At 49.5% G+C, this 22,492-nt stretch overlaps 1 protein-coding gene across 1 annotated transcript in view; it reads right to left on the reverse strand.

Annotated features, from left to right (window-relative positions):
* Positions 1-556: 556 nt before the first annotated feature.
* LOC142842015 (serine/threonine-protein kinase A-Raf-like) overlaps positions 557-22,492 on the reverse strand; it is a 62,402-nt gene continuing 40,466 nt past the window's right edge. The window contains exons 4-14 of the mRNA XM_075959003.1: positions 9,541-9,643; positions 9,164-9,321; positions 8,214-8,349; positions 7,151-7,267; positions 6,352-6,554; positions 4,648-4,824; positions 4,092-4,138; positions 3,318-3,436; positions 2,605-2,736; positions 1,617-1,751; positions 557-977 (exon numbers count right to left, since the gene is read on the reverse strand). Of these exons, the coding sequence (XP_075815118.1) occupies positions 843-977; positions 1,617-1,751; positions 2,605-2,736; positions 3,318-3,436; positions 4,092-4,138; positions 4,648-4,824; positions 6,352-6,554; positions 7,151-7,267; positions 8,214-8,349; positions 9,164-9,321; positions 9,541-9,643 (1,462 nt within the window). The 3' untranslated portion in view covers positions 557-842. The remainder of the gene's footprint in view (positions 978-1,616; positions 1,752-2,604; positions 2,737-3,317; positions 3,437-4,091; positions 4,139-4,647; positions 4,825-6,351; positions 6,555-7,150; positions 7,268-8,213; positions 8,350-9,163; positions 9,322-9,540; positions 9,644-22,492) is intronic.

Consider the following 22,492-nt stretch of genomic DNA (forward strand, 5'->3'; position numbering starts at 1 on the left):
GTTCGAGTCCCTGCGGTCAGGATCTCCGAATCCTGCGATGAATCCCTCGACGCCCTAACGACTCGAACCCGGGACCCCGGGCGCAGCAGGCGGCGACGCCCTAACCCCTGAGCCGCCCCACCGGCCCCGAATCCCCGCCCCCCCCGACCTTTGAACCCCGTCCGCGGATCACCTCTCCCCCGAGATTCCCATCTTCCCGTGTGCTTCGCCGGGACTCGAACTCACACCCCGCCTGCCCGGGCCGGCCCACGTCCTCCTCCCAGAATGCTTTGCACCCACGCTCGGTGTCCGTGACCGACTGCATGACCTCCCCGCCGCGCCGTATGCAGTGGCGCTGTATGTGTGCCCCGCCCTCGCCCCCGACCCCCACGTCCGGCCTGGACTCGCCCCGCCCCCCCGCACCCCAAAGCCAAATAAACGAAGCCGAGACCCGAGGTTCCGAGTGCGATTTTTACCACCGCGCGCGAGTCCCAGGGTTCCGGGTGCGAGATTCTCACCGCGCGGGGTGCGAGACCCTCACCCACCGTCCCCGTGAACAAACACACCACGCGCACACTTTGGAGGTTCCGGGTTCAATTCTTACCACACATCCCAGAAAAAATCCCCACAGGGGAGCAGGGGGGGAATCTCGATTTTTTGGGGGGTGTGGGGGGGGTCCCCAAATTTCCCAGCGCGGGGGGGGACCGGGACCCCCCCCCACCGCGAGGCGGCGTCGAGGCACAGGCGGAACGGTGACGGGCCGGCAGGAAGGCTCAGTGGTCAGAGCACCGGGTTCGAGTCGTGTCCTGGGGTCCCGGGTTCGAGTCGTCTCCGTCCGCGGGGTCCCGGGTTCGAGTCGCGGCCTAAGGCACGAGTCGGGGCGCGCCGAGCAGGCAGGCGGGGAGGTCGTCGGCCGGGGCGCGGTGCAGCGAGGGCTCGGAGGCGCTGCGCTCGATCTTGGGCAGCGACCGCTGCAGCAGCTCCAGGGCGGCCAGGATCTGGGGGGGAGAGAGGAGACTCGAACCCGGGGCCTCGGGGCGAGCGGGCGGGGCTCTGACCCCTGGGCCGCCATGATCATTGATCGACTATCTGATGAAGTGTTTGTCGATCGACTACGCGACCTCAGTGTTTGTTGATCGACTACACGACCTCACTGTTTGTTGATCGACTACGCGACCTCAGTGTGACCTCAGTGTTTGTTGATCGACTACGCGACCTCAGCGTTTGTCGATCGACCACACGACCTCAGTGTTTGTCGATCGACGACGCGACCTCAGCTTTTGTCGATCGACTACGCGACCTCAGTGTTTGTTGATCGACTACGCGACCTCAGCGTTTGTCGACCGACTACGCGACCTCAGTGTTTGTTGACCGACTACGCGACCTCGGTGTTTGTCGATCGACTCCGCGACCTCAGTGTTTGTTGATGACTCACGGATGTGATCAGTGACTGACTGCACGACCTCAGTGTTTGTCGATCGACTACGCGACCTCAGCGTTGGTTGATCGACTACGCGACCTCAGTGTTTGTTGATCGACCGCGCGACCTCAGCGTTTGTCGATCGACTACACGACCTCGGCGTTTGTCGATCGACTCCCCGACCGTAGGCCTCCCGAGACTCGCACCCGGGACCCACCTGTGGGAAGAGCGGCCGCTCCTCGCGCTGGAACTTGAGGCAGTCGGCCAGCAGGCGGCGCACGGCGGCGGGGCAGTTCCTGCTGACCTGGCTGAGGTCCGGGGAGAGGAAGCCGCGGCCGACCATGAAGAGGATCTGGGGTGGAAACGGGCGGATTGGAACCCGGGACCCGGGAGCGGGGGGAGGGTCGTTCTCATTTTAATGTTTATTTATTATGTATGCAATATTTTAATTTTATTTATTTTGGGTATAATGTTCTGATTTTTATATTTATTTAATAAATATAAAATATAAATATTAATAAATAAATTTTTATATAAAAATACATATATTTTATATTTATTTCATCAATAAATATAAAACATAAGAATATAATAAATGTAAAAATCAAAATAAAATTAGAATATCATGTACATAAATATAAACGCAATGAACAAATAAATTCAAAATTAGAATATCGCACACATAATGTAAAAATGTGAATATAGCACGAATAACAAATAAAATTAGGATACCACGCACATAATTAACATAAAATTAGAATATCGCATACACAATTAACATAGAAGTAGCATGCCGCACGCATGACTAACATAAAATTAGCATAGCACATGCATAATTAACATAAAATTAGCATGTCACATACATAATTAAGGCAGAATCAGCATACCGCATGCATAATTAACACAGAATTAGAACATTGCACATACAATTATCATAGAATTAGCACACCACATACATATTTAACATAAAATTAGCATACCACATACATAATCAATGTAGAATTAGCGTACCTCAGCACAATTAGCATAAATTAGCATGCCATGTGCATAATTAACATAAATCAGCATGCCGCGTGCACAATTAGCATAAATTAGCATACCACACAATTAGCATAAATCAGCACACCGTGCACACAATTAGCATAAATCAGCACACCGTGCACACAATTAGCATAAATTAGCATAGCTAACGCGGCCCCGCCCACCTGGTCGCGGCAGCCGATGTGCCTGTAGGGCAGGGATCCGCTCATGAGCTCGAAGAGGACGACGCCGTAGGCGTAGACGTCGGACTGGAAGCTGTAGGGGTTTGGGTCCTGCATGCGAATCACCTCGGCGGCCTGGGGGGGAGGGGGAACCCTGGGGGTCGGGGACTCGCACTCGGGGCCAAGCGTCACCGGGACTCACACTTGGCACCCAAATCACTGGAATTCGCACTCGGTCCCCGGGATTCGCACTCGGTCCCCCACATTCGCACTCGGACCCAGAATCACCGGGACTCGCACTCAGCACCCAAATCGCCGGAATTTGCACTCGATCCCTGGGATTCGCACTCGGTCCCCCGAGTCACCGGGATTCGCACTCGGTCCCCGGGATTCGCACTCGGACCCAGTCATCACTGGGAGTCGGGGACTCGCACTCGGTCCCCCGAATCATCAGGATTCGCACTCGATCCCCAGGATTCGCACTCGGTCCCAGTCATCACTGGGAGTCGGGGATTCGCACTCGGTCCCCCGAATCATCAGGATTCGCACTCGATCCCCGGGACTCGCACTCGGTCCCCGGGATTCGCACTCGGTCCCAGCCATCACCGGGACTCGCACTCGGGACCCGAATCGCCGGGACTCGCACTCGGTCCCCAGGATTCGCACTCGGTCACAGTCGTCACCGGGACTCGCACTCGGCCCCCAGCCCGACTCACCATCCACAGCACCGACCCTGACGGCTGCTCCAGGGGCTGCGCCCCGCTCCAGCGCGTCTTCACCGTGGCCAGGCCGAAGTCGCCGATCTTCACCGTGAGGCCCTCGTGCAGGAAGATGTCCGGCGGGGTCAAGGACGCGGGTGCGAGTTCTCTGAGTTTTATGTTTATTTATTATGCATGCAATATTGTAATTTTTAAATTTATTTATTATGTACGCATTTTTAAAATTAATATTATGTACGAAATAATTTTTTAAATTAATATTATGTATAAAATAATTTTTTAATTAATATTATGTCTACTATTGTAAAATAAATATTATGTATGTAATATTTTTTAAATTAATATTATGTATACAATGTTTTTTAATTAATATGTATAAAGTATTTTTAATTAATATTACATATACAACTTTTTTAAAATTAAAACATGCATTCAATTTTTTAAGATTGATATTATGCATGCAATGTTTGTTTCATTAATATAATGCACACAATGTTTTTAATTAATATTAAAATTAATTAAACAATATTAATTGATCCATCAACATTAAATTAAAATTAATTAATATTAATTAAAGTCAGTTAATATTAAAATTATTAATTGATTAAATTAATTAACATCAAAATTAATTTTTTAAATTAATATCATGTATACAACATTCTGTGTCCACCCTGGGGTGGCCGGCACTCGAACCCGGCACCTCGGGGAGACCCGACGGTGCCCTAACCACTGAGCCGCCTCCCCCCCCGCCCCGGCAGCCCGGGCGGATACTGTTGGACTTGAGGTCCCGGTGGATGATGTTCTTGGCGTGGAGGTAGCTGGGGGGGGAAGCGGTCGTTGAGCGACTCCTAGACCCGTTTGTCGACCGACTCCTAGACCCGGCTGTTGAGCAACTCCTAGACCTGGTTGTTGACCGACTCCCCGACCTCTCCCCGTTTGTTGACCGACTCCCAGACCTCTCCCCGTTTGTTGACCGACTCCCAGACCTCTCCCCGTTTGTTGACCGACTCCCAGACCTGGTTGTTGACCGACTCCTAGACCTGTTTGTTGACCGACTCCCAGATCTGTTTGTTGACCGACTCCCAGACCTCTCCCCGATTGTTGAGCGACTCCCAGACCTGTTTGTTGACCGACTCCTAGATCTGTTTGTTGACCGACTCCCCGACCTCTCCCCATTTGTTGACCGACTCCCAGACCTCCCCCCGGTTGTTGACCGACTCCCAGACCTCTCCCCGTTTGTCGACCGACTCCCAGATCTGTTTGTTGACCGACTGCCCGACCTCTCCCGTTTGTCGACCGACTCCCCGACCCCCCGCGGGATCCTCACTCCATGCCCTGCGCCGTCTGCCGCGCCACGTCGATGCGCTGCACCAGGTCGAAGCGCGTGTCGGCCACGTGCAGGTGGTGGTAGAGGCTAGACCCCTCGCACCACTGCGTGATGATCGCCAGGCCCGGCCGCGTCATGAAGCCCATGAACAGCAGGATGTTGGCGTGGCGCGTCTTCCTGCGGGCGGGCGGGGGCGGGGCGGTTATTTGTCGGGGACGCTGTTTGTTTGTGGTGGACGCGGCATTATAATTTTATATTAATTACGCATGCAATATTCTAATTTTATATTAATTATGCACGCAAAATTTTAATTCTATATTTATTTATTTACTATGTACACAATATTTATATTTATTTATTGTAAATAAGGTATTTTCATGCTTATTTATTATGCACGCAACATTCTAATTTTATATTAATTATGTATACAGTATTATAATTTTATATTAATTATGCATGCAATATTCTGATTTTATATATATTTACTATGTACACAATATTTATATTTGTTGATTTATTACGTGTACAGTATTATAATTCTCTTTTTATTTATTATTTATACGATATTCTAATTTTTCTATTTTTTTACTTACTATGCATACACTATTTATATTTATTTATTCTGTATAAATACGGTATTTTCATGTTCATTCATTATGTATACTGCATTCTAATTTTTATATTTATTTCTTTACGTATAATTCTTATATTTATTTATTAGGTACACAATCTTCTAGCTCTCTTTTGTATTTATTATATATAAATGGCTCAGGGGTCAAATAATAAATATAAAAATAAGTGTAAAGGACAATTAGAATACGGCACACATAATAAATATAAAATAAATATCAAAGAGAATTAGAATATTGTATACGTAATGAATAAATATAAAAATTAGAATAGTGTACACACAATAAACCACCATAAAATTAGAATAGTTTATGCATAATAAATGAACATAAAAATTAGAATATTCTATATGCACAATAAACATAACATTAGAATATTATTTACACAATAAACATAAAATTAGCATGCTGCACGCATAATGAACATAAAATTAGAATATTGTGCACACAACAAACAAACATAAAATTAGAATATTGCATGCACAATTAATAAATATAAAATTATAATATTGTATTCATAATGAGTATGCAATTAGAACATTGCATCATAATAAATAAATATAAAATCAGAATATCACACATATAATGGACATAAAATTAGCATACCGCACGCATAATGAACACAGAATTAGCATACGGCATGCATAATGAACATAAAATTAGAATATTGTGCACATAATGAATATACAATTAGAATATTGCATCATAATAAATAAATATAAAATCAGAATATCACACATATAATGGACATAAAATTAGCATACCGCACGCATAATGAACACAGAATTAGCATACGGCATGCATAATGAACATAAAATTAGAATATTGTGCACATAATGAGCATACAATTAGAATATTGCATCATAATAAATAAATATAAAATCAGAATATCACACATATAACGAACATAAAACTAGAATATCCCATGCATAATGAGCACAGAATTAGAATACCGCATGCATAATTAACACAGAATTAGCATACCGCACGCATAATAAATATAAATCAGCCCACCGCGCGCATAACGAGCGCAGATCAGCCCCCCGCGCCCCCTCGCACTCGCGCCCGCCCTCACCTCAGCACCTGCATCTCGTTCCGGAACGCCCGCGCCTGCTCCGCCGTCGGCCGCGCCACCCTCAGGACCTTCACCGCGACGTCCCCGTGCCAGCGCCCGCGGAACACCGTCCCGAACGACCCGGCCCCGACCCGCTGCAGCAGCTGCACCTCGCCTGGCGGCACCTCCCAGTAGTAGCCCGAGTCCCGGAACCCGAGCTGCTTCTGCAGGGTGGGGGGTGGGGGCACTCGAACTCGGGACCTGACTGGGACTCAAACTCGGTACCTGACCGGGGACTCGAACTTGGGACCCGCGCGGGGGGGACTCGAACTCGGTACCTGACTGGGGCTCGAACTCGGGACCCGCGCTGGGGCTCAAACTTGGGACCTGACCGGGGACTCGAACTCGGGACCTGGCTGGGGCTCGAACTCGGTACCTGACTGGGGCTCGATCTCGGGACCTGACTGGGGCTTGAACCCGGGACCTGACCAGGGCTCAAACTCGGGACCTGACTGGGGCTCGAACTCGGTACCTGACTGGGGCTCAAACTCGGGACCTGACTGGGGCTCGAACTCGGTACCTGACCGGGGACTCGAACTCGTACCTGACCGGGGGCTCGAACTCGGGACCTGACTGGGGCTCGAACTCGGGACCTGACTGGGGCTCAAACTTGGGACCTGACCGGGAACTCGAACTCGGGACCCGCGCGGGGACTCAGAATCGGGACCTGACTGGGGCTTGAACCCGGGACTTTTGGAATGTCAGGACTTGAACTCGGGCCCCGCCCACCCCCGTCCAGGCCCCCCCCCCCACGCCGTACCTCCTTCTTCTTCTCCTCCGCCAAGGCCTTGCGCTCCCGCGGCTCCGGCGGGGACCTGGGCTGTGGGGGTTTCCGCCCCGAGGACGCAGGGGCCGGGCTGGGGCTCTGAGCGGGGGCCTGGGAGGACGAAGGGGGGAAATTCTAGTTCTGTTGTGTCTTTGTTTTTATGTTTATTTATTATATAATATTCTAATTAATTTTTATATGAAATGTTTTAATTTTATATTTATTTATTTATTACGCATGCGATATTCTAATTTCATATTTATTTATTATATAATATTATGATTAATTCTTATGTTTATTTATTAGGTATATAATATTTCAACCAATTTTTAAACCTATTTATTTATTCATTACGTGTACAATATTCTGATTCTCTTTTATATTTATTTTTACATTTATTTATTATATATACAATATTCTACTTATCCTTTATATTTACTTATATATTCCTTTATTAGGTATATAACATTATAATTTTAAAATTTATTTATTATATACAAAATATTCTCATTAATTTTTATATTTACTTATTTATTTACTATGCATACAGTATTCTAATTCTCTTTTATATTAATTTTATATTCATTTATTAGGCATATAATATGCTAATTTTATATTTATTTATTATATATCATATTCTAATTAATTTTTTATATTTACTCCTTTACTATGGATACGATATTCTAATTTTTATATTTATTAACTATTTTACAATATTCTAATTAATTTCATACATATTTATTTCCTATGCGTACAACATTCTACTTCTCTTGTATATTCACTTTAATATTTATTTATCATGTATATGATATTCTAATTTACAGACGGCTGTGATCCACCCTGGGGTGGCCGGGACTCGAACTCAGGACCTCGGGAAGAGCAGGCCGTGTTCTAACCACTGAGCCATCCCTCCAGCCCGAGCCACCGTGTGGCGGCCGTGACTCGAACTCGGGACCCAGGTGCTCTAACCACTGAGCCACTCCCCCAGATCTCCCCGATGTCCTCACCGGGACTCGAACTCAGGACCCAGCCCCCCCCTCCCGCCCCAAGTCCTCACCTGCAGGAGTGCGGGGTCCACGGGGGCCGCGGTGCTGACCATGTGGACGTTGGGCGTCGAGGTGGAGCGGATGCGCTGCAGCGGGGGATTGGCCGGGAAGGCGAAGGGCTCCGGGTCACGGGGTCGGGGGTCGGGGCTGAGGGAGAAAGAAAAAAAAAGCGGGGACGGCTCAGTGCCAAGGGTCCCGGGTTCGAGTCCCGCCTGGCGCGTCTATTGGGGATCCCAGCTGCAGGGACGTTTACTGGGGCCGTGGGGGCAGCTCGGTGGTTAGAGCACGGCCGGCTCTGCCCGAGGTCCCGGGTTCGAGTCCCGGCCACCCCAGGGAGGCTCATTAGAACGTTGCACACATAATAAATAAAATTAGAATATTGCGTGCATAATAAATAAATATAAAAATTAGAATATCAAATTAAGTAAAATTAAATTGATTAAAAGTAAATTAAATAAAAATTAAATATCAAATTAAATTAAATTGATTAATAATGAATTAAATAAAAACTAGAATATCAAATTAAATTAAGTTGATTAAAAATAAATTAAATAAAAATCAGAATATTAAATTAAATAAAATTAAATTGATTAAAAATAAATAAAAATTAGAATATCAAATTAAATTAAATTGGTTAAAAATAAATTATATGAAAATTAGAATATCAAATTAAATAAAATTAAGTTGATTAAAAATAAATTAAATAAAAATCAGAATATCAAATTAAATAAAATTAAATTGATTAGAAATAAATAAAAATTAGAATATCAAATTAAATAAAATTAAATGGATTAGAAATAAATAAAAATTAGAATATCAAATAAAATTAAATTGATTAAAAGTAAATTAAATAAAAATTAGAATAAAGCATCGAACCCGGGACCCGGGACTCGAACCTGGTGCTCTAACCACCGAGCCCCACCCCGTTGTGGCCGCGGGAACTCGAACCCGGGACTCTCACCGGGGGCCGCGGCGGGTGCCGAGGTCCACGCAGACGGTGGGCACGCGGGCGGAGCAGTGCTGGTGGAACTTGTAGCCGCAGGTCTGGCAGCGGAAGCCGTGGAACAGGAACTTGAGGCAGAAGTCGCAGAAGGCCAGGCTGAAGAACGTCTTTCGCACCTGGGGCCGAGGGGAGGGGCCGGGGGGGTGGGTGGCGCAGTGGTTAGCGCAGAGAAAAAAAAAAAAAGCCGGGTGGTGCAGTGGTAAGCGCAGGGGGGAAAAAAAAAGAAAAGCCGGGTGGTGCAGTGGTTAGCGCCACCCCCTCCTCCTTCTCCTCCGCCCCGGTCCACGCGTGGGGTCTCCCGCCCCCGCCCCTGACCCCGTCCCCGCGGCGCTCACGAAGTTGTGCGTGGTCAGCGGGACGTCGTCCAGGACCTCGACGAGCAACTCCTCCCCGTCCAGCGGCGCCATGGCCGCGTCCCAGGCCGTCTCGGTCTTCCTGCTGCCGAGGGGGGGGGGGCGGGGGTGAGAGCGAGGGGGTCCCGGGTGCGAGTGTCGGGGGCGCACGGGTCTCGGGGGACGGGGACTTCCTGTTCTGGGGGTTCTAGAACTTTCTACAACTTCCTGTTCTCGGGGATCTAGAACTTTCTACAACTTCCTGTCCTCGGGGGTCCAGGACTTTCTACAACTTCCTGTCCTCGGGGGTCCAGGACTTTCTACAACTTCCTGTTCTCGGGGGTCCAGGACTTTCTACAACTTCCTGTCCTCGGGGATCTAGAACTTTCTACAACTTCCTGTCCTCGGGGGTCCAGGACTTTCTACAACTTCCTGTTCTCGGGGATCTAGAACTTTCTACAACTTCCTGTTCTCGGGGATCTAGGACTTCTACAACTTCCTGTTCTCGGGGATCTAGAACTTTCTACAACTTCCTGTCCTCGGGGTTCTAGAACTTTCTACAACTTCCTGTCCTCGGGGGTCCAGGACTTTCTACAACTTCCTGTCCTCGGGGGTCCAGGACTTTCTACAACTTCCTGTCCTCGGGGATCCAGGACTTTCTACAACTTCCTGTCCTCGGGGGTCCAGGACTTTCTACAACTTCCTGTCCTCGGGGATCCAGGACTTTCTACAACTTCCTGTCCTCAGGGATCCAGGACTTTCTACAACTTCCTGTTCTCGGGGGTCCAGGACTTTCTACAACTTCCTGTCCTCGGGGGTCCAGGACTTTCTACAACTTCCTGTCCTCGGGGGTCCAGGACTTTCTACAACTTCCTGTCCTCGGGGGTCCAGGACTTTCTACAACTTCCTGTCCTCGGGGGTCCAGGACTTTCTACAACTTCCTGTCCTCGGGGGTCCAGGACTTTCTACAACTTCCTGTCCTCGGGGGTCCAGGACTTTCTACAACTTCCTGTCCTCGGGGATCCAGGACTTTCTACAACTTCCTGTTCTCGGGGGTCCAGGACTTTCTACAACTTCCTGTCCTCGGGGGTCCAGGACTTTCTACAACTTCCTGTTCTCGGGGGTCCAGGACTTTCTACAACTTCCTGTCCTCGGGGATCCAGGACTTTCTACAACTTCCTGTCCTCGGGGATCCAGGACTTTCTACAACTTCCTGTTCTCGGGGATCCAGGACTTTCTACAACTTCCTGTTCTCGGGGATCCAGGACTTTCTACAACTTCCTGTTCTCGGGGTTCTAGAACTTTCTACAACTTCCTGTCCTCGGGGGTTCTAGAACTTTCTACAACTTCCTGTTCTCGGGGGTCCAGGACTTTCTACAACTTCCTGTTCTCGGGGGTCCAGGACTTTCTACAACTTCCTGTCCTCGGGGATCCAGGACTTTCTACAACTTCCTGTCCTCGGGGGTCCAGGACTTTCTACAACTTCCTGTTCTCGGGGTTCTAGAACTTTCTACAACTTCCTGTTCTCGGGGGTCCAGGACTTTCTACAACTTCCTGTCCTCGGGGGTCCAGGACTTTCTACAACTTCCTGTCCTCGGGATCCAGGACTTTCTACAACTTCCTGTCCTCGGGGATCCAGGACTTTCTACAACTTCCTGTTCTCGGGGGTCCAGGAGTTTCTACAACTTCCTGTCCTCGGGGATCTAGAACTTTCTACAACTTCCTGTCCTCGGGGTTCTAGAACTTTCTACAACTTCCTGTCCTCGGGGTTCTAGAACTCTCTACAACTTCCTGTTCTCGGGGGTCCAGGACTTTCTACAACTTCCTGTCCTCGGGGATCCAGGACTTTCTACAACTTCCTGTCCTCGGGGATCCAGGACTTTCTACAACTTCCTGTTCTCGGGGATCCAGAACTTTCTACAACTTCCTGTCCTCGGGGGTCCAGGACTTTCTACAACTTCCTGTCCTCGGGGTTCTAGAACTCTCTACAACTTCCTTTTCTCGGGGGTCCAGGACCTTCTACAACTTCCTGTTCTCGGGGATCCAGGACTTTCTACAACTTCCTGTCCTCGGGATCCAGGACTTTCTACAACTTCCTGTCCTCGGGGATCCAGGACTTTCTACAACTTCCTGTTCTCGGGGGTCCAGGAGTTTCTACAACTTCCTGTCCTCGGGGATCTAGAACTTTCTACAACTTCCTGTCCTCGGGGTTCTAGAACTTTCTACAACTTCCTGTCCTCGGGGTTCTAGAACTTTCTACAACTTCCTGTTCTCGGGGGTCCAGGACTTTCTACAACTTCCTGTCCTCGGGGGTCCAGGACTTTCTACAACTTCCTGTCCTCGGGGATCCAGGACTTTCTACAACTTCCTGTCCTCGGGGATCCAGGACTTTCTACAACTTCCTGTTCTCGGGGATCCAGGACTTTCTACTACTTCCTGTACTCGGGGATCTAGGACTTTCTACAACTTCCCGTCCTCGGGGATCCAGGACTTTCTACAACTTCCTGTCCTCGGGGTTCTAGAACTTTCTACAACTTCCTGTCCTCGGGGGTCCAGGACTTTCTACAACTTCCTGTCCTCGGGGATCCAGGACTTTCTACAACTTCCTGTCCTCGGGGTTCTAGAACTTTCTACAACTTCCTGTCCTCGGGGGTCCAGGACTTTCTACAACTTCCTGTCCTCGGGGTTCTAGAACTTTCTACAACTTCCTGTTCTCGGGGTTCTAGAACTTTCTACAACTTCCTGTTCTCGGGGTTCTAGAACTTTCTACAACTTCCTGTTCTCGGGGTTCCAGGACTTTCTACAACTTCCTGTTCTCGGGGGTCCAGGACTTTCTACAACTTCCTGTTCTCGGGGTTCTAGAACTTTCTACAACTTCCTGTCGTCGGGGATCCAGGACTTTCTACAACTTCCTGTCCTCGGGGGTCCAGGACTTTCTACAACTTCCTGTCCTCGGGGGTCCAGGACTTTCTACAACTTCCTGTCCTCGGGGGTCCAGGACTTTCTACAACTTCCTGTTCTCGGGGTTCTAGAACTTTCTACAACTTCCTGTCCTCGGGGATCCAGGACTTTCTACAACTTCCTGTCCTCGGGGATCTAGAACTTTCTACAACTTCCTGTTCTCGGGGATCCAGGACTTTCTACAACTTCCTGTCCTCGGGGATCCAGGACTTTGTACAACTTCCTGTTCTCGGGGGTCCAGGACTTTCTACAACTTCCTGTCCTCGGGGGTCTAGAACTTTCTACAACTTCCTGTCCTCGGGGGTCCAGGACTTTCTACAACTTCCTGTCCTCGGGGGTCCAGGACTTTCTACAACTTCCTGTTCTCGGGGATCCAGGACTTTCTACAACTTCCTGTTCTCGGGGATCTAGAACTTTCTACAACTTCCTGTCCTCGGGGGTCCAGGACTTTCTACAACTTCCTGTTCTCGGGGATCCAGGACTTTCTACAACTTCCTGTCCTCGGGGGTCCAGGACTTTCTACAACTTCCTGTCCTCGGGGATCCAGGACTTTCTACAACTTCCTGTCCTCGGGGTTCTAGAACTTTCTACAACTTCCTGTCCTCGGGGGTCCAGGACTTTCTACAACTTCCTGTTCTCGGGGGTCCAGGACTTTCTACAACTTCCTGTCCTCGGGGATCCAGGACTTTCTACAACTTCCTGTCCTCGGGGGTCCAGGACTTTCTACAACTTCCTGTTCTCGGGGGTCCAGGACTTTCTACAACTTCCTGTTCTCGGGGGTCCAGGACTTTCTACAACTTCCTGTTCTCGGGGATCCAGGACTTTCTACAACTTCCTGTCCTCGGGGATCCAGGACTTTCTACAACTTCCTGTCCTCGGGGATCCAGGACTTTCTACAACTTCCTGTTCTCGGGGATCCAGGACTTTCTACAACTTCCTGTCCTCAGGGATCCAGGACTTTCTACAACTTCCTGTTCTCGGGGATCCAGGACTTTCTACAACTTCCTGTCCTCGGGGATCCAGGACTTTCTACAACTTCCTGTCCTCGGGGATCCAGGACTTTCTACAACTTCCTGTTCTCGGGGATCCAGGACTTTCTACAACTTCCTGTCCTCGGGGATCCAGGACTTTGTACAACTTCCTGTCCTCGGGGATCCAGGACTTTCTACAACTTCCTGTTCTCGGGGATCCAGGACTTTCTACAACTTCCTGTTCTCGGGGTTCTAGAACTTTCTACAACTTCCTGTCCTCGGGGGTTCTAGAACTTTCTACAACTTCCTGTCCTCGGGGGTCCAGGACTTTCTACAACTTCCTGTCCTCGGGGATCCAGGACTTTCTACAACTTCCTGTCCTCGGGGATCCAGGACTTTCTACAACTTCCTGTTCTCGGGGGTCCAGGACTTTCTACAACTTCCTGTTCTCGGGGATCCAGGACTTTCTACAACTTCCTGTCCTCGGGGATCCAGGACTTTCTACAACTTCCTGTTCTCGGGGATCTAGAACTTTCTACAACTTCCTGTTCTCGGGGATCCAGTACTTTCTACAACTTCCTGTTCTCGGGGATCCAGGACTTTCTACAACTTCCTGTCCTCGGGGGTCCAGGACTTTCTACAACTTCCTGTTCTCGGGGATCCAGGACTTTCTACAACTTCCTGTTCTCGGGGATCCAGGACTTTCTACAACTTCCTGTTCTCGGGGATCCAGGACTTTCTACAACTTCCTGTTCTCGGGGATCCAGGACTTTCTACAACTTCCTGTCCTCGGGGATCCAGGACTTTCTACAACTTCCTGTTCTCGGGGATCCAGGACTTTCTACAACTTCCTGTCCTCGGGGGTCCAGGACTTTCTACAACTTCCTGTCCTCGGGGGTCCAGGACTTTCTACAACTTCCTGTCCTCGGGGATCCAGGACTTTCTACAACTTCCTGTCCTCGGGGATCCAGGACTTTCTACAACTTCCTGTCCTCGGGGATCCAGGACTTTCTACAACTTCCTGTCCTCGGGGGTCCAGGACTTTCTACAACTTCCTGTTCTCGGGGGTCCAGAACTTTCTACAACTTCCTGTCCTCGGGGATCTAGAACTTTCTACAACTTCCTGTCCTCGGGGGTCCAGGACTTTCTACAACTTCCTGTCCTCGGGGGTCCAGGACTTTCTACAACTTCCTGTCCTCGGGGGTCCAGGACTTTCTACAACTTCCTGTCCTCGGGGGTCTAGAACTTTCTACAACTTCCTGTCCTCGGGGGTCCAGGACTTTCTACAACTTCCTGTTCTCGGGGTTCTAGAACTTTCTACAACTTCCTGTCCTCGGGGTTCTAGAACTTTCTACAACTTCCTGTCCTCGGGGGTCCAGGACTTTCTACAACTTCCTGTCCTCGGGGTTCTAGAACTTTCTACAACTTCCTGTCCTCTGGGGTCCAGGACTTTCTACAACTTCCTGTTCTCGGGGGTCCAGGACTTTCTACAACTTCCTGTCCTCGGGGTCCAGGACTTTCTACAACTTCCTGTCCTCGGGGATCTAGAACTTTCTACAACTTCCTGTTCTCGGGGGTCCAGGACTTTCTACAACTTCCTGTCCTCGGGGATACAGGACTTTCTACAACTTCCTGTTCTCGGGGGTCCAGGACTTTCTACAACTTCCTGTCCTCGGGGATCCAGGACTTTCTACAACTTCCTGTCCTCAGGTTCTAGAACATTCTACAACTTCCTGTTCTCGGGGATCCAGGACTTTCTACAACTTCCTGTCCTCGGGGATTCTAGAACTTTCTACAACTTCCTGTTCTCGGGGATCTAGAACTTTCTACAACTTCCTGTCCTCGGGGGTCCAGGACTTTCTACAACTTCCTGTCCTCGGGGATCCAGGACTTTCTACAACTTCCTGTTCTCGGGGGTCCAGGACTTTCTACAACTTCCTGTTCTCGGGGTTCTAGGACTTTCTACAACTTCCTGTTCTCGGGGTCCAGGACTTTCTACAACTTCCTGTTCTCGGGGATCCAGGACTTTCTACAACTTCCTGTCCTCGGGGTCCAGGACTTTCTACAACTTCCTGTCCTCGGGGTCCAGGACTTTCTACAACTTCCTGTCCTCGGGGATCTAGAACTTTCTACAACTTCCTGTCCTCAGGGATCCAGGACTTTCTACAACTTCCTGTTCTCGGGGATCCAGGACTTTCTACAACTTCCTGTCCTCAGGGATCCAGGACTTTCTACAACTTCCTGTCCTCGGGGATCCAGGACTTTCTACAACTTCCTGTCCTCGGGGTTCTAGAACTTTCTACAACTTCCTGTCCTCGGGGATCCAGGACTTTCTACAACTTCCTGTTCTCGGGGGTCCAGGACTTTCTACAACTTCCTGTTCTCGGGGGTCCAGGACTTTCTACAACTTCCTGTTCTCGGGGATCCAGGACTTTCTACAACTTCCTGTTCTCGGGGGTCTAGAACTTTCTACAACTTCCTGTTCTCGGGGGTCCAGGACTTTCTACAACTTCCTGTCCTCGGGGGTCCAGGACTTTCTACAACTTCCTGTTCTCGGGGGTCCAGGACTTTCTACAACTTCCTGTCCTCGGGGTTCTAGAACTTTCTACAACTTCCTGTTCTCGGGGATCTAGAACTTTCTACAACTTCCTGTCCTCGGGGATCTAGGACTTTCTACAACTTCCTGTCCTCGGGGGTCCAGGACTTTCTACAACTTCCTGTCCTCGGGGGTCCAGGACTTTCTACAACTTCCTGTTCTCGGGGATCCAGGACTTTCTACAACTTCCTGTTCTCGGGGATCCAGGACTTTCTACAACTTCCTGTTCTCGAGGGTCCAGGACTTTCTACAACTTCCTGTCCTCGGGGATCCAGGACTTTCTACAACTTCCTGTCCTCGGGGTTCTAGAACTTTCTACAACTTCCTGTCCTCGGGGATCTAGGACTTTCTACAACTTCCTGTTCTCGGGGATCCAGGACTTTCTACAACTTCCTGTCCTCGGGGGTCCAGGACTTTCTACAACTTCCTGTCCTCGGGGGTCCAGGACTTTCTACAACTTCCTGTTCTCGGGGATCCAGGACTTTCTACAACTTCCTGTTCTCGAGGGTCCAGGACTTTCTACAACTTCCTGTCCTCGGGGATCCAGGACTTTCTACAACTTCCTGTCCTCGGGGTTCTAGAACTTTCTACAACTTCCTGTTCTCGGGGGTCCAGGACTTTCTACAACTTCCTGTCCTCGGGGATCCAGGACTTTCTACAACTTCCTGTCCTCGGGGATCTAGAACTTTCTACAACTTCCTGTCCTCGGGGTTCTAGAACTTTCTACAACTTCCTGTCCTCGGGGATCCAGGACTTTCTACAACTTCCTGTTCTCGGGGATCCAGGACTTTCTACAACTTCCTGTTCTCGGGGTTCTAGAACTTTCTACAACTTCCTGTTCTCGGGGTTCTAGAACTTTCTACAACTTCCTGTTCTCGGGGATCCAGGACTTTCTACAACTTCCTGTTCTCGGGGTTCTAGAACTTTCTACAACTTCCTGTTCTCGGGGTTCTAGAACTTTCTACAACTTCCTGTTCTCGGGGATCCAGGACTTTCTACAACTTCCTGTCCTCGGGGATCCAGGACTTTCTACAACTTCCTGTTCTCGGGGGTCCAGGACTTTCTACAACTTCCTGTTCTCGGGGGTCCAGGACTTTCTACAACTTCCTGTCCTCGGGGGTCCAGGACTTTCTACAACTTCCTGTTCTCGGGGGTCCAGGACTTTCTACAACTTCCTGTTCTCGGGGATCCAGGACTTTCTACAACTTCCTGTCCTCGGGGATCCAGGACTTTCTACAACTTCCTTTCCTCGGGGATCCAGGACTTTCTACAACTTCCTGTTCTCGGGGGTCCAGGACTTTCTACAACTTCCTGTCCTCGGGGTTCTAGAACTTTCTACAACTTCCTGTTCTCGGGGATCCAGGACTTTCTACAACTTCCTGTCCCTGGGGGTCCAGGACTTTCTACAACTTCCTGTTCTCGGGGATCCAGGACTTTCTACAACTTCCTGTTCTCGGGGATCTAGAACTTTCTACAACTTCCTGTTCTCGGGGGTCCAGGACTTTCTATAACTTCCTGTCCCTGGGGGTCCAGGACTTTCTACAACTTCCTGTTCTCGGGGATCCAGGACTTTCTACAACTTCCTGTCCTCGGGGGTCCAGGACTTTCTACAACTTCCTGTTCTCGGGGTCCAGGACTTTCTACAACTTCCTGTCCTCGGGGATCTAGAACTTTCTACAACTTCCTGTGCTCGGGGATCCAGGACTTTCTACAACTTCCTGTCCTCGGGGGTTCTAGAACTTTCTACAACTTCCTGTTCTCGGGGGTCCAGGACTTTCTACAACTTCCTGTCCTCGGGGGTCCAGGACTTTCTACAACTTCCTGTCCTCGGGGTTCTAGAACTTTCTACAACTTCCTGTTCTCGGGGTTCTAGAACTTTCTACAACTTCCTGTTCTCGGGGGTCCAGGACTTTCTACAACTTCCTGTTCTCGGGGATCCAGGATTTTCTACAACTTCCTGTCCTCGGGGATCCAGGACTTTCTACAACTTCCTGTCCTCGGGGTTCCAGGACTTTCTACAACTTCCTGTCCTCGGGGTTCCAGGACTTTCTACAACTTCCTGTCCTCGGGGATCCAGGACTTTCTACAACTTCCTGTTCTCGGGGGTTCTAGAACTTTCTACAACTTCCTGTACTCGGGGGTCCAGGACTTTCTACAACTTCCTGTCCTTGGGGGTCCAGGACTTTCTACAACTTCCTGTCCTCGGGGATCCAGGACTTTCTACAACTTCCTGTTCTCGGGGTTCTAGAACTTTCTACAACTTCCTGTCCTCGGGGGTCCAGGACTTTCTACAACTTCCTGTCCTCGGGGGTCCAGGACTTTCTACAACTTCCTGTCCTCGGGGTCCAGGACTTTCTACAACTTCCTGTCCTCGGGGATCCAGGACTTTCTACAACTTCCTGTCCTCGGGGGTCCAGGACTTTCTACAACTTCCTGTCCTCGGGGGTCCAGGACTTTCTACAACTTCCTGTCCTCGGGGTTCTAGAACTTTCTACAACTTCCTGTTCTCGGGGATCCAGGACTTTCTACAACTTCCTGTTCTTGGGGATCCAGGACTTTCTACAACTTCCTGTTCTCGGGGGTCCAGGACTTTCTACAACTTCCTGTTCTCGGGGGTCCAGGACTTTCTACAACTTCCTGTTCTCGGGGATCAAGGACTTTCTACAACTTCCTGTTCTCGGGGATCCAGGACTTTCTACAACTTCCTGTTCTCGGGGATCTAGAACTTTCTACAACTTCCTGTTCTCGGGGTTCCAGGACTTTCTACAACTTCCTGTTCTCGGGGATCCAGGACTTTCTACAACTTCCTGTTCTCGGGGGTCCAGGACTTTCTACAACTTCCTGTCCTCGGGGATCTAGAACTTTCTACAACTTCCTGTCCTCGGGGGTCCAGGACTTTCTACAACTTCCTGTTCTCGGGGGTCCAGGACTTTCTACAACTTCCTGTCCTCGGGGTTCTAGAACTTTCTACAACTTCCTGTTCTCGGGGATCCAGGACTTTCTACAACTTCCTGTCCTCGGGGGTCCAGGACTTTCTACAACTTCCTGTCCTCGGGGGTCCAGGACTTTCTACAACTTCCTGTTCTCGGGGATCCAGGACTTTCTACAACTTCCTGTCCTCGGGGATCCAGGACTTTCTACAACTTCCTGTTCTCGGGGTTCTAGAACTTTCTACAACTTCCTGTTCTCGGGGGTCCAGGACTTTCTACAACTTCCTGTTCTCGGGGATCCAGGACTTTCTACAACTTCCTGTCCTCGGGGATCCAGGACTTTCTACAACTTCCTGTCCTCGGGGGTCCAGGACTTTCTACAACTTCCTGTCCTCGGGGGTCCAGGACTTTCTACAACTTCCTGTCCTCGGGGGTCCAGAACTTTCTACAACTTCCTGTCCTCGGGGTCCAGGACTTTCTACAACTTCCTGTTCTCGGGGGTCCAGGACTTTCTACAACTTCCTGTTCTCAGGGATCTAGAACTTTCTACACCTTCCTGTTCTCGGGGGTCCAGGACTTTCTACAACTTCCTGTTCTCGGGGTTCTGGAACTTTCTACAACTTCCTGTTCTCGGGGGTCCAGGACTTTCTACAACTTCCTGTTCTCGGGGATCCAGGACTTTCTACAACTTCCTGTCCTCGGGGTTCTAGAACTTTCTACAACTTCCTGTCCTCGGGGATCCAGGACTTTCTACAACTTCCTGTTCTCGGGGTTCTAGAACTTTCTACAACTTCCTGTTCTCGGGGTTCTAGAACTTTCTACAACTTCCTGTTCTCGGGGATCCAGGACTTTCTACAACTTCCTGTTCTCGGGGATCCAGGACTTTCTACAACTTCCTGTTCTCGGGGGTCCAGGACTTTCTACAACTTCCTGTCCTCGGGGATCCAGGACTTTCTACAACTTCCTGTCCTCGGGGATCTAGAACTTTCTACAACTTCCTGTCCTCGGGGATCCAGGACTTTCTACAACTTCCTGTTCTCGGGGGATCCAGGACTTTCTACAACTTCCTGTTCTCGGGGGTCCAGGACTTTCTACAACTTCCTGATCTCGGGGATCCAGGACTTTCTACAACTTCCTGTCCTCGGGGATCTAGAACTTTCTACAACTTCCTGTCCTCGGGGGTCCAGGACTTTCTACAACTTCCTGTTCTCGGGGGTCTAGGACTTTCTACAACTTCCTGTCCTCGGGGGTCCAGGACTTTCTACAACTTCCTGTTCTCGGGGTTCTAGAACTTTCTACAACTTCCTGTTCTCGGGGTTCCAGGACTTTCTACAACTTCCTGTCCTCGGGGATCTAGAACTTTCTACAACTTCCTGTTCTCGGGGGTCCAGGACTTTCTACAACTTCCTGTCCTCGGGGTTCTAGAACTTTCTACAACTTCCTATCCTCGGGGGATCCAGGACTTTCTACAACTTCCTGTCCTCGGGGATCCAGGACTTTCTACAACTTCCTGTCCTCGGGGATCCAGGACTTTCTACAACTTCCTGTCCTCGGGGATCTAGAACTTTCTACAACTTCCTGTCCTCGGGGATCCAGGACTTTCTACAACTTCCTGTTCTCGGGGTCCAGGACTTTCTACAACTTCCTGTTCTCGGGGTTCTAGAACTTTCTACAACTTCCTGTTCTCGGGGGTCCAGGACTTTCTACAACTTCCTGTTCTCGGGGGATCTAGAACTTTCTACAACTTCCTGTTCTCGGGGGTCCAGGACTTTCTACAACTTCCTGTTCTCGGGGGATCGAGGACTTTCTACAACTTCCTGTTCTCGGGGTCCAGGACTTTCTACAACTTCCTGTCCTCGGGGATCCAGGACTTTCTACAACTTCCTGTTCTCGGGGGTCCAGGACTTTCTACAACTTCCTGTTCTCGGGGGTCCAGGACTTTCTACAACTTCCTGTCCTCGGGGATCCAGGACTTTCTACAACTTCCTGTCCTCGGGGTTCTAGAACTTTCTACAACTTCCTGTCCTCGGGGATCCAGGACTTTCTACAACTTCCTGTCCTCGGGGTTCTAGAACTTTCTACAACTTCCTGTCCTCGGGGATCCAGGACTTTCTACAACTTCCTGTTCTCGGGGTTCTAGAACTTTCTACAACTTCCTGTTCTCGGGGTTCTAGAACTTTCTACAACTTCCTGTTCTCGGGGATCCAGGACTTTCTACAACTTCCTGTTCTCGGGGATCCAGGACTTTCTACAACTTCCTGTTCTCGGGGGTCCAGGACTTTCTACAACTTCCTGTCCTCGGGGATCCAGGACTTTCTACAACTTCCTGTCCTCGGGGATCTAGAACTTTCTACAACTTCCTGTCCTCGGGGATCCAGGACTTTCTACAACTTCCTGTTCTCGGGGGATCCAGGACTTTCTACAACTTCCTGTTCTCGGGGGTCCAGGACTTTCTACAACTTCCTGATCTCGGGGATCCAGGACTTTCTACAACTTCCTGTCCTCGGGGATCTAGAACTTTCTACAACTTCCTGTCCTCGGGGGTCCAGGACTTTCTACAACTTCCTGTTCTCGGGGGTCTAGGACTTTCTACAACTTCCTGTCCTCGGGGGTCCAGGACTTTCTACAACTTCCTGTTCTCGGGGTTCTAGAACTTTCTACAACTTCCTGTTCTCGGGGTTCCAGGACTTTCTACAACTTCCTGTCCTCGGGGATCTAGAACTTTCTACAACTTCCTGTTCTCGGGGGTCCAGGACTTTCTACAACTTCCTGTCCTCGGGGTTCTAGAACTTTCTACAACTTCCTATCCTCGGGGGATCCAGGACTTTCTACAACTTCCTGTCCTCGGGGATCCAGGACTTTCTACAACTTCCTGTCCTCGGGGATCCAGGACTTTCTACAACTTCCTGTCCTCGGGGATCTAGAACTTTCTACAACTTCCTGTCCTCGGGGATCCAGGACTTTCTACAACTTCCTGTTCTCGGGGTCCAGGACTTTCTACAACTTCCTGTTCTCGGGGTTCTAGAACTTTCTACAACTTCCTGTTCTCGGGGGTCCAGGACTTTCTACAACTTCCTGTTCTCGGGGGATCTAGAACTTTCTACAACTTCCTGTTCTCGGGGGTCCAGGACTTTCTACAACTTCCTGTTCTCGGGGGATCCAGGACTTTCTACAACTTCCTGTTCTCGGGGTCCAGGACTTTCTACAACTTCCTGTCCTCGGGGATCCAGGACTTTCTACAACTTCCTGTTCTCGGGGGTCCAGGACTTTCTACAACTTCCTGTTCTCGGGGGTCCAGGACTTTCTACAACTTCCTGTCCTCGGGGATCCAGGACTTTCTACAACTTCCTGTCCTCGGGGATCTAGAACTATCTACAACTTCCTGTCCTCGGGTGTCCAGGACTTTCTACAACTTCCTGTTCTCGGGGATCCAGGACTTTCTACAACTTCCTGTCCTCGGGGGTCCAGGACTTTCTACAACTCCCTGTCCTCGGGGA

Source organism: Microtus pennsylvanicus, chromosome Y, assembly GCF_037038515.1.
Source record: "Microtus pennsylvanicus isolate mMicPen1 chromosome Y, mMicPen1.hap1, whole genome shotgun sequence".
NCBI classification, from domain to species: domain Eukaryota; kingdom Metazoa; phylum Chordata; class Mammalia; order Rodentia; family Cricetidae; genus Microtus; species Microtus pennsylvanicus.